The following is a 12,763-nucleotide window of genomic DNA, read 5'->3' as shown; positions in this document are numbered from 1 at the left end:
CACATGGCGGCAACTCAGTGCATTTAGGCATGTAGACATGGTCAAGACAATCTCCTGCAGTTCAAACCGAGCATCAGTATGGGGAAGAAAGGTGATTTGAGTGCCTTTGAACGTGGCATGATTGTTGGTGCCAGAAGGGCTGGTCTGAGAATTTCAGAAACTGCTGATCTACTGGGATTTTCACGCACAACCATCTCTAGGGTTTACAGAGAATGGTCCGAAAAAGAAAAAAAAATCCAGTGAGCGGCAGTTCTGTGGCCGGAAATGCCATGTTGATGCCAGAGGTCAGAGGAGAATGGGCAGACTGGTTCGAGCTGATAGAAAGGCAACAGTGACTCAAATTGCCACCCGTTACAACCAAGGTAGGCAGAAGAGCATCTCTGAACGCACAGTGCGTCGAACTTTGAGGCAGATGGGCTACAGCAGCAGAAGACCACACTGGGTACCACTCCTCTCAGCTAAGAACAGGCATCTGATGGCTACTTTCAGCAGGATAATGCGCCATGTCATAAAGCTCGATTCATCTCAGATTGGTTTCTTGAACATGACAATGAGTTCACTGTACTCAAATGGCCTCCTCAGTCACCAGATCTCAATCCAATAGAGCATCTTTGGGATGTGGTGGAACGGGAGATTCGCATCAGGGATGTGCAGCCGACAAATCTGCGCCAACTGTGTGATGCCATCATGTCAATATGGTCCAAAATCTCTGAGGAATGCTTCCAGCACCTTGTTGAATCTCTGCCACGAAGAATTGAGGCAGTTCTGAAGGCAAAAGGGGGTCCAACCCGTTACTAGCATGGTGTACCTAATAAAGTGGCCAGTGAGTGTGTGTATGTATGTGTGTATATATATATATATATATATATATATATATATATATATATATATATATATATATATATATATATATATATATATATATATATATAGTTATATATATAGTTATAATATCGAGCAACTCTTCCGGTCTTTTAACGGTTTGTCAGGGGAAGATGCAACAAATGGTAATTGGACAACTTTTGCCATACTAAACTAAAAAGCCTAGTAAAAAACAAAGGTTGACATGTAATAAACTTTTAGATTTCATTCTTCGCCTCTTCCAAAGGTTTGGAAGCATCCAATGCATAATATGAACACTGTGTCTGGTCTCAAGTGCATTGGTATTCTCCCCTGTGTGCTGCCTCTGTAATTTGGTATCAATCGCATCATGTACAGTGCCTTGCAAAAGTATTCGGCCCCCTGGAACTTTTCAACCTTTTCCCACATATCATGCTTCAAACATAAAGATACCAAATGTAAATGTTTGGTGAAGAATCAACAAGTGGGACACAATAGTGAAGTTGAACGAAATTTATTGGTTATTTAAAATTTTAGTGGAAATTCAAAACCTGAAAAGTGGGGTGTGCAATATTATTCGGCCCCTTTACTTTCAGTGCAGCAAACTCCAGAAGTTCATTGTAGATCTCTGAATGATCCAATGTTGTCCTAAATGACTAATGATGATAAATATAATCCACCTGTGTGTAATCAAGTCTCTGTATAAATGCACCTGCTCTGTGATAGTCTCAGGAATCTGTTTGATGCACAGAGAGCACCATGAAGACCAAGGTTCACAACAGGCAGGTCCATGATACTGTTGTGGAGAAGTTTAAAGCCGGATTTGGATACAAAATGATTTCCAAAACTTTAAACATCCCAAGGAGCACAGTGCAAGCGATCATATTGAAATGGAAGAAATATCATACTACTGCAAATCTACCAAGACCCGGCCGTCCCTCTAGACTTTCATCTCAAACAAAGAGAAGACTGATCAGAGATGCAGCCAAGAGGCCCATGATCACTCTGGATGAACTGCAGAGATCTACAGCTGAGGTGGGACAGTATGTCCATAGGACAACAATCAGTCGTACACTGCACAAATCTGGTCTTTATGGAAGAGTGGCAAGAAGAAAGCCATTTCTCAAAGATATCCATAAAAAGTGTTGTTGAAAGTTTGCAACAAGCCAGCAGGGGGACACACCAAACATGTGGAAGAAGGTGCTCTGGTCAGATGAAACCAAAATCGAACTTTTTGGCAACAATGCCAAATGATATGTTTGGCGTAAGGGCAATACAGCTCATCACCCTGAATACACCATCCCCACTGTCAAACATGATGGTGGCAGCATCATGGTTTGGGCCTGCTTTTCTACAGCAGGGACAGAGAAGATGGTTAAAATTGATGGGAAGATGGATGGAGCAAAATACGAGACCATTCTTGAAGAAAACCTGTTGGAGTTTACAAAAGACCCGAGACTGGGACGAGATTTGTCTTCCAACAAGACAATGATCACAAACATAAAGCAAAATCTGCAATGGAATGGTTCACAAATAAACGTATCCAGGTGTTAGAATGGCCAAGTCAAAGTCCAGACCTGAATCCAATCGAAAATCTGTGGAAAGAGCTGAAAACTGCTGTTCACAAACGATCTCCATCAGACCTCACTGAGCTCGAGCTGTTTGCCAAGGAAGAATGGGCAAGAAATTCAGTCTCTCGATGTACAAAACTGATAGACATACCCCAAGCGACTTGCAGCTGTAATCGCAGCAAAAGGTGGCGCAACAAAGTATTAAGTTAAAGGGGCCGAATAATATTGCACGCCCCACTTTTCAGTTTCTGAATTTCCACAAAAATTTAAAATAACCAATACATTTCGTTCAATTTCACGATTGTGTCCCACTTGTTGTTGATTCTTCACCAAAAATTTACATTTGGCATCCTTATGTTTGAAGCATGATATGTGGGAAAAGGTTGAAAAGTTCCAGGGGGCTGAATACTTTCGCAAGGCACTGTATACGTGTATAAAATATATATATATTATAATATAATTTTTTTTTTTTCTCGCTCTGAATCCATTTAAGAAAAAAAAGTGCCTTCATATGAAATAAGGCGCACTTTCAGGTATATGGGGGATATGTTGTCACATTTCACAATGTAAACTACAAAAAAAAAAAGATCATTTAGACCTGAAGATTTTGGTGTGCTTGCTTTGAAAATCCTTGTCTGGGTGGATGTAGTTGCCCCTGAATCCTAAAATTTTAATTTGGCGTAAAATCCTACATTAATGAAAATTAGAACACATCTTTGAATTGAACAAGGACCACCTAAGCAGATTATTTTGAAGATTCCTTTGTAGACCCCATCACACGTCCTGCTATTTCCTGTACTGGAAAAACGGTACCGGTGCTGTTCATGTATCGTCCATATTCAACATCAATGTGACAAGTACTGGAATATGAAGCAGAATAGTGTTTTGCGCTTATAGTTTGTTTACTGTAATTGAATTACGCTAATAATTGAGAAAAAATGACGTGGTGTCCCTCCACCCCCTATTTTTGATAACCAGCCAAGGTACAGAAGACAGCAGTAGACCTCTGTTAGGCTAGGAAGATTCATGGATACTGGGCCCTACCCAACCCACAAAATTCCGGCCTGCAGCTGTCCCAGAATTGGTGCACCCAAGTCTGACAGATCCCTATAGGTGCGTTAATTCTGGTGCATTGCTATTGTGTGTTGGCAATCAGGGTAATATTATTTGGGGTTGATGTCAACTGTGTAATATCAGCTGGCATCAAGCCCAGGGGTTAGTAATGGAGAGGAGTCTGTCAGACGCCCCCCGGTTACTAACCCAGCAAGTTAAAAGAATAAAAACCACACAAATATTTTATTGTTTTAAAAAAAAACAAAAAACACCACAATTCACATTTTTATTATTATAGATATGCTGGTCCGAAGTAGTCCAAGGATTTTGATTTAGTCCACAAATGGCAACCTGAAAGACCTAAAAGAGAATTACTGTAAATGAAGAAAAGAGACAGTCCCTCATTCACCAATTTATTAGATCAATAAAAAAAAACCCCACACCTCCAGCGTGTAATCCATTGCGTTCCCACGACGCTCACCGTTTCTCTAGTAAAACCTATGGAGCCTCGTTCTGAGAGTGAAACTTAATAGGTCACTCCCGGTCAGGCTGCGCTCCACGAGAGCAGTGATGACTTTATTGGTACTTTTGTATAGTCACTTCTTTTATCCTTCATAGAACCTGTGATTTTTTTTTTTATTTGATAGATTTATAATTCTCTATATCGTGTGTAGCTACACTGTCACTCATATTTTTAATAAATGTTTATTTTTTTATTACACCAAATTTTTTTAATGTTTTAATTCCCTTTTGGTTGTTGTACTGTTGCTTGGCTCTTCTGCATGGGTGTACTCCTATCTAATATTCATGGGATATTGCAGGTTGGAATGAGCAGGCCCGTGAGTCTTTGGTGCTTTTGACTGGCCCCGGAAGCTTTGGCTCCCCCATTATTACAGCCTATGTGTAAACCGCAGCTCCCTGGCAGACCGGTAGGACATGGTGCCAAGATTTCACTTTAGACAGTGATTACGCCAAGCTTTGCCATGTTCCATCACCCACTCGCTTGTTTGTGGATGTTATCTGTAATCTTGAGCCTTACCTTGGCTCCACCATGACACGTGGGTGACCATAAACAAGACACTAGATGAGTCGGCGTACGTCATCTGGTGACCGATCCTCCTAAATACACGGGATACGTGCGGTGTAACCTTTTACATGACTGTAGGGTAATGTTTTATCGGATCCTGTGACTCCTATTGTCTGGAGATCAGGGGTTGTGGTTTGCACAGTACAAAGAGCTGTAAATGTTTGTTGTACAGCTGAGTAAATGAGAACATGTCTTGTGACCGGAATATGCCCCAATGTCTGATCAAAACCCTCATCTATCCATGTCCGGCATAAATTGCAAAAAAAAATCCCAAAAGGATTTCCGCATTCCGAATTGTTCCCTTGTACAAACATTCATCTTTGCCTGGATTTACTGTATTTGGAGAGAGACTCGTTCTCGCTGCTCTTTTTGCAGCTTTACATATTTGTTTGGTTTTGACTTGTTTGGTTATTGCTGTCATGTCAGAACAAACTTCAATTTCCTTTATTCTTTATCTCCAGGTAAAGTTGTAAATATCCCACCTCCCAAAGAAAAATATTAGGAGCACACTCACTTATTGTGCAGGAGACTCACTTGTGCCGGAATCTTGCGAAATCTCAGTTTAACCGCAAAATGTGCCGAATCTACTAAGTAAATCGAATTTTTTTTTATTTATTTATTTATTTTTGCCAGTATATGAAAATAATTTTTCTCATTTATAGGGAAACTATTCCTCTAGTAAGAAATACTATTAGGATTAGAGTTGGTGATGGGCAAACGTGCTCAGATAAGGCCTGGATCACACTTCCGTTTTTTTAAATCCGTCGTTTTCCGTTAAACGGATCCGCCATGTTTTTGGCGGATCCGTTTTTTTCCCATTGACTTGCATTAGCGGCTACCGCGGATCCGTAAAAAAAACGGATCCAAACGGATCCATTAGCGGCAAAAAACGGAAACGGATCCGTTTGGCGGACACAAAAAACGGATGTGTGAAACAGGGCTAAGGTGTTATCTATGCTCGGGTGCAAACCAAGTGACTTCGGCGTGCTTGAATACTATGATCGAGTCCCCACGGCTGTTCTACAGATGCAATACTTGCAGGGATTGCCTAACGAACAGCCGCGAGACATGCAGCCGCAGGGACTCGAACATATTTTTCGAGCTCAATGAAGACACTGTTGGCACCTGAGCATGCTCAGATAACACCTTATCCCAGCACTTTCGCTCATCACTAATTAGAATAAATCTGTGCCATCACCCCCTTCCCCACTTGGCACTGGTTATTAATCGCCAAGACAGACCTATAAAGCCCTCAGTTGGTGTTTGATTGGCTTGTGCTTTCTCGGTTCTTCCTTTTTTTTCGAGTGATTAGTTAATTATGGTTTCCAAAGCTTGTATGTCCAGTAATGGTCGTATGACGACCACGCAGATGTACCGCTCTTAACAAGGTCTGTAGAGCTCTGTGCTGCTACACTTTGTCAATCACAAGGAATATTTTTATCCCCCTGGGAATTAAACCATATTCAGCGTTTGCAAGAAATTGAGATAGAAAGTATATTTAAAAGAATCCCTTTTTTTTGCTGCAGCCACAATTGCCATTTAATTGTGTAAGATGCTTGTTTGACATGATTTGATTGCAGATACATCATGACTGGTAGAGGGGCGTTTTAACATGGGAAATGTGTGTTAATATTTGGAGGCCCTTCCTATTCCACGAACTACTCTGGAGCCCCCTATTTGAGTGGAGCGATGATCGAACATGTTCACGGTCAACGCAACTGACCGAGATAGCCATGTATCTGCTATGTGCGACATAATCTATGAACATGCTCAAACTTCGCTCCAATCAGAAGGGGGACTCCAGATCCTCCTTCTCAGGATCGACTGGTTGGATCAGGTGATAAGTTGTGATCTGGGACAAGCACTAGAAAATGTACAAAAAATTAGAAAACATCTCCGGACTCTCTGCTTCCTCACTCCTATTAATCACTTGTGATTATATTTTCTCTCTCAGGGTTTGGTAACACAAGCGAGTATATCAGACGAGTGCCATCCATGTTTTATCAGATGGCGTTCGGCCTAATGTTATACTATGGGGCAGTGCAGATCAGCGTTTTTCTTTCTTATGCCAATTTTAAGCATGAGAGACGAATTGCAGCGTGCTGCGAGTGGTTTCCCCTTTTTGTGCCTGGCTGTAAGACAACTGGCTGCAGCAAACATTTTGAGCGATTTATCTCTCGCTTTCCACGTATAATTTATTTTTAGGTGTAGTTCCCTTTTAATCATTCTATAAGGCTATGTGCACACGCTGCGGATTCACCTGCGGATTTGTATCTGCGGATCCGCAGGTAAAACCGCAGCTAAAATGACCTGCGGTTTTACCTGCAGATTGGCCACCAGTTTTCCCCTGCGGTTTGACACCTGGACAATGGATTAGGTGGCAAACCGCAGCGGAATCCGCAGAAAGAATTGACATGTTAATTCTTTCTGCGGATTCAAAACCGCAGCTTTTCCGCAGTTGAAAAACCGCAGCATGTGCACAGCGGATTGTAAATCCCATAGACTTACATTGTACCGTACACTGTCTGCAGAACTGCTGCGGATCCGCAGCAGAATCCGCAGCGTGTGCACATACCCTAAGTGTAATCATTGCAATTTTTGCACATGTAGAGCATCTCCAGTACCTGAAAATTTGCATTGAGATTGTTTGTTCTTGTAATTCTATGAATTCATACGGGAATCCCAAGAAAGTCTTGTAATATAACGCATCAGCTGATATTCTACCCCAAGTATTCTACTACTATACGAACTTTTTCATATGTTGTTTTTTTCCCTTCAAGGTATTTCCCACATTTTCCAATGAAGACTATGATCGACGTAATGAGGAGGTGGACCCGGTTGCTGCTTCTGCTGAGTACGAGTTGGAAAAAAGAGTGGAAAAGATGGACGTTTTCCCCGTCGAAATTGAAAAAGGTTTTATTTTTTTCCCATCTAAATGTGTCGGAACCTGGCAGACCCCAATGATTAAACAAGTCATCTGGGTCCACCGGTCGCCGCTGGTCATAAGTACCTTTTTATAATGGTGGTTCTGTTTTTTCTTGCTTACATGTGATTTCTCTCTGCCCAGGTGACAGCGGCCTTGGAATCAGCATTATTGGCATGGGGGTCGGCGCAGACCAGGGCTTGGAGAAGCTGGGAATATTTGTAAAAACGATTACAGAAGGGGGAGCTGCTCAACGGGATGGGCGGTAAGTAATCTTAAGTTGTTTTTCCCGGTAAACCCTTTTATTACCCATCTACTGCATAGGTGATGACTTATTGATTGGTAGGGGTCCAGTCACTGGGAGCTGCAAAGCTCTTCAGATTTGGCAACTTTCATCCCTGTTGGAATGGCGCCGAGTGCACACTTGACCGCCACTCAATTCAGCTTTTTCCGGTAGAAGTTCAGCATTGGCCTGCCGCATTATTCTAACTGGCATAAAAGTTCCCCGTTATGACGAGACCTGTGCATAAACCTTGTTCAATGTGCAAAAGTTCCTCCTCCTCCTCCATTTTTTTGGTACTTCTTAAAATTTTTTTGTTTTGCATGTTTTTTTATGTTTGTTGTGTTCACAGTAAAGTAGTTATTAATTTTTGCCATATTGGTATTCCATTTTTTTGTAAATACAGAATTTTTAGGCCCATATGTCTATTGAATGGACTGGCTTTTAGAGTATTTTGTCATCTTCCTATAATATTACGGTACTTAACCATGTATCTGCAGGAATAATTCAGCAACCTATGGAACGATGGAGGTTATAGGTTTCCTGGCCTTGCATTGCAGACCTCTCAGCAGATTAAGGCTCTCTTTCCCTATGGTAGTGCTTACTGCCTGTATTTGCCGTTTGGCAGGTCATTGTGTCCTCTGGGCACGGTGCGGCAACTCCTAATACCATTATATTAAGGAATGTAGCCCTTGGGTCAGAGCTAGACTCCCGTAGCTTGCTGTTATTATTAATAATAAAGTAATATTCAGAAATTCTAGACGAGCAGCATCATGTGAAGTTTTGCCAAAAGCGTTTTGAGTACCGTAACTTTGCATTGTAGATTTATTAGGAGCATAAAATACAAGAGAGATAAAGGATCTCACGCTCTGAAAATCTGACCTGTAATTGTTACTCATAATCCCAACATTTATTGTCCTTACTCATTTAGAATTATACAGAATTATCTGGCAATGATCAGAGCCTAATTCACTTAAATGGGGCTTAGCAGTAGTACCAGATTGAGACACACCGCCATGCCTGGAAAACCTTGACGGGGCCACGAGATTTCCAAGAATGGCGTTGGTTCCTAGCCATCAATGAAGCTACCTGGAAAACTTCTTAAGCAAAAGTCTTTCAACACTACATGACTGTTCAAACCAAGCTCAGGAACTTGCTGCATCCTTGTTGTGGCCGAGCACCTATGTTCTGTCACACTTTTTTGTCTCTTGTGCCAAGTGTATCCTGTACTACTCGTTTGGGAGATGACAGCACACAGTCATGAGTATTGTAAACATTTTCATATAGACACATGGGTATAAATATAGTTATTATTTTCAGTGCTGATAGTTGTGTGCAGTCATTTCCATATTTATATAAGCTTTGTGTATATATGAAAATATTTTGACGCCGCTGGTGACTGTGTGCAATGAACGGACTGAGGCCTCACAGCAGGATCTGCTCTTTTAGCTCCTGTTCCCATAGAGCTGATACCCTGACTGGACTGAGGCCTCACAGCAGGATCTGCTCTTTTAGCTCCTGTTCCCATAGAGCTGATACCCTGACTTGACTGAGGCCTCACAGCAGGATCTGCTCTTTTTACCTCATGTTCCCATAGAGCAGATACCCTGACTGGACTGAGGCCTCACAGCAGGATCTGCTCTTTTACCTCATGTTCCCATAGAGCAGATACCCTGACTTGACTGAGGCCTCACAGCAGGATCTGCTCTTTTTACCTCATGTTCCCATAGAGCAGATACCCTGACTGGACTGAGGCCTCACAGCAGGATCTGCTCTTTTTACCTCATGTTCCCATAGAGCTGATACCCTGACTGGACTGAGGCCTCACAGCAGGATCTGCTCTTTTACCTCATGTTCCCATAGAGCAGATACCCTGACTTGACTGAGGCCTCACAGCAGGATCTGCTCTTTTTACCTCATGTTCCCATAGAGCAGATACCCTGACTGGACTGAGGCCTCACAGCAGGATCTGCTCTTTTACCTCATGTTCCCATAGAGCTGATACCCTGACTGGACTGAGGCCTCACAGCAGGATCTGCTCTTTTAGCTCCTGTTCCCATAGAGCTGATACCCTGACTGGACTGAGGCCTCACAGCAGGATCTGCTCTTTTTAGCTCCTGTTCCCATAGAGCTGATACCCTGACCGGACTGAGGCCTCACAGCAGGACCTGCTCTTTTACCTCATGTTCCCATAGAGCTGATACCCTGACCGGACTGAGGCCTCACAGCAGGATCTGCTCTTTTAGCTCCTGTTCCCATAGAGCTGATACCCTGACTTGACTGAGGCCTCACAGCAGGATCTGCTCTTTTTACCTCATGTTCCCATAGAGCAGATACCCTGACTGGACTGAGGCCTCACAGCAGGATCTGCTCTTTTAGCTCCTGTTCCCATAGAGCTGATACCCTGACCGGACTGAGGCCTCACAGCAGGATCTGCTCTTTTTAGCTCCTGTTCCCATAGAGCTGATACCCTGACTGGACTGAGGCCTCACAGCAGGATCTGCTCTTTTTAGCTCCTGTTCCCATAGAGCTGATACCCTGACTGGACTGAGGCCTCACAGCAGGATCTGCTCTTTTAGCTCCTGTTCCCATAGAGCTGATACCCTGACCGGACTGAGGCCTCACAGCAGGATCTGCTCTTTTTAGCTCCTGTTCCCATAGAGCTGATACCCTGACCGGACTGAGGCCTCACAGCAGGATCTGCTCTTTTTAGCTCCTGTTCCCATAGAGCTGATACCCTGACCGGACTGAGGCCTCACAGCAGGATCTGCTCTTTTTAACTCATGTTCCCATAGAGCTGAATACCCTGACTGGACTGAGGCCTAACAGGGTCAGAATTCAGCTATACCTTCCTATAATTAAACTTCTCCTTCTCGCCTCTGATGGTCATCTCTGATCATCTCTTGAGGCATCATCGCAGGCAGAGGACCGGGCAGTGGAGTCAAGGAAGCAGAGTATTTGACGTTTTAGTTTTTTGTCCTACACACAACAGCAAATTCACCGCTAAATCTGCACAAAAAAGTACCCCTTTTAGTGCGACTGTCTGCAACTATTCCTGATATTTCTAAAGAAGAGAGGAGACACAAAGCGCAAACTAGGGTCTTATCCCAAGATTGAATAGAGGAATCGCCAAGAAAATTGTTCACCTGGTGATAACTGTAAGCAAGCTTACAAAGATGTCGGCTGCTGCGGGTCCACAGGCCGGTCACCGACCATATAGAACAGTTCACTTGATAGGAGATGTGGATTAAATCTGCGCTGCTGCGACAGTAAGGTTCCAGATGAAAGTAAATTTATACACTGGTTTATTCAACGCGTTTCAGGGTTCCAGTGACCCCTTCTTCAAGAATTACTTATTAGTTATTGTATGTGGTAATTCCTGAAGAAGGGGGTCACTGGAACCCTGAAACGCGTTGAATAAACCACTGTGTAAATTTACTTTCATCTGGAACCTTATTGTCGCGTCAGCGCGGATTTAATCCACATCTCCTATCAAGTGTACTGCAAATATTCCTGTGATTTTTAGCAGATTTTTTTCAACAGTCCCACTCCTAATAGGCTCTACCTCACATCTTTTCTTCTTTCATGTTCTATCTGTACCTACAATAGTCAATGAAGTAGTTCATATTTTAATTTTTATTTTCTCAGACTTGGTGGTCTGCTCAAATCATGAAGACTTGTCCAGTTGTCAGATCAAATTAGCTAATACAAGTTTATGGGTCTGGGTGCTTTTGATTCATCCAAGAAAAAAAACTTGAATCACTGACTAAACTTTGTTTTTTTGTCGGAAACAAAAAAAAAATCGCTGACGTTTGAATGAGCCCTTTAGAAGTGCGGCCAGTCACACTTCAGGAAATTGATCAGCAGTGTAAAGCATAGGGGACATAAATATAGTAGTGGTCAGAATAGAGTCATTCAGTCCTGCCATTATCCAGTAAAAAAATCTTGTCTTATGTGTTGACTAGGGATGAGCGAGCACTAAAATGCTCGGATGCTTTGAGAACCAATAGTTGAAAATTGCAGTGGAGTTAGGGATTAGGCTGGTTTGGTTCACCAGATATTGGTTGACCATCTTTAAATGCTTTTCCCTCCTTGTCAAAAATACCCGGTCAGCAGGCCTTGGACGCTGAAAGGGTGTCATGGAATTGGGCAAAGCCTTTGACAGTGTACCCCTGCCTCTACTGTACCTGGTATGTGTCTCACTCACCTCTCCCCCTTGATTGGGCGAGGAAGCTTACCCCTGGCCACTAGCATTGTCTCTGCCTCAGGAAGGAGAGATGCAAAGTTCTCCTTGTAGCATGGCTCTAGCAGGGTGAACAGTACTTTTTATATTGGTCAAGATGAATGTAACTCTAGGGCCACGGGAAAGGCAGCAGTACATAGTCGGCCATATGTGCCAATCTTACTAAAGACAGCACTTGCCTGTCGCCATCGTGATGACTACTCTTCATCTCCTTCTCCTTTACATCTTCCTACTCATTCCCCTCCTCAGCCTATCCATGTTGGAGAGATGAGACAAAGTTTGTGTGGGTACTAGCCTCTGTTACGCTACTAACTAGCTCCTGTTCCTCCACCTCGTTGCTTACTGAGCAGATTAGATGAGATGAGGCTGGGCTGGTTGGAATCTCCCTTTCTCTTGTCTTCCTCCATCTCCACCTGGTCCGCATTCAAAGCTTCAGCTTTAATTGTGAGCATCGACTGTTTTAAGCACAGAAGCTGGATCGTTGCGCTGAATATGGCATCATCGCTGCTCACTGTGAAGATACAGCATTGTATCTTAATTATCCAGACGACTATTGTTTCAGTAGGCCCAGGGACATGAGTGTGAGTTCATGTGAGAATGACTATTGACCCTTATTGTCATTGATTTAATGTTCAGTGGCTGACATCTGTTGACTTGCAGCTGATTAGCTATTGTATCTGTCCTTGCATTGCAGTCATGGTATTGTTCTACTATGTTTGGGAAACAAAGGCATAATGTTTGAATTTTTTGTTAATATGTTGATGTC

At 42.8% G+C, this 12,763-nt stretch overlaps 1 protein-coding gene across 4 annotated transcripts in view; it reads left to right on the top strand.

Annotated features, from left to right (window-relative positions):
• The window catches only part of LOC141049426 (neurabin-2-like), a 114,918-nt gene that overhangs the window by 42,216 nt on the left and 59,939 nt on the right, over nt 1-12,763 (top strand). For all 4 annotated transcript variants that reach the window (XM_073545893.1, XM_073545889.1, XM_073545890.1 and 1 more), the window contains exons 3-4: nt 7,332-7,464; nt 7,619-7,739. In XM_073545893.1, coding sequence (XP_073401994.1) covers nt 7,332-7,464; nt 7,619-7,739 — 254 coding nt within the window. The remainder of the gene's footprint in view (nt 1-7,331; nt 7,465-7,618; nt 7,740-12,763) is intronic.

Source organism: Dendrobates tinctorius, unplaced genomic scaffold (assembly GCF_039654945.1).
Source record: "Dendrobates tinctorius isolate UK_male_01 unplaced genomic scaffold, ASM3965494v1 ptg000143l, whole genome shotgun sequence".
NCBI classification, from domain to species: Eukaryota; Metazoa; Chordata; class Amphibia; order Anura; family Dendrobatidae; genus Dendrobates; species Dendrobates tinctorius.
The sequence above is the reverse complement of the archived record's forward strand: the minus strand, read 5'-3'. Positions and strand labels throughout refer to the sequence as shown.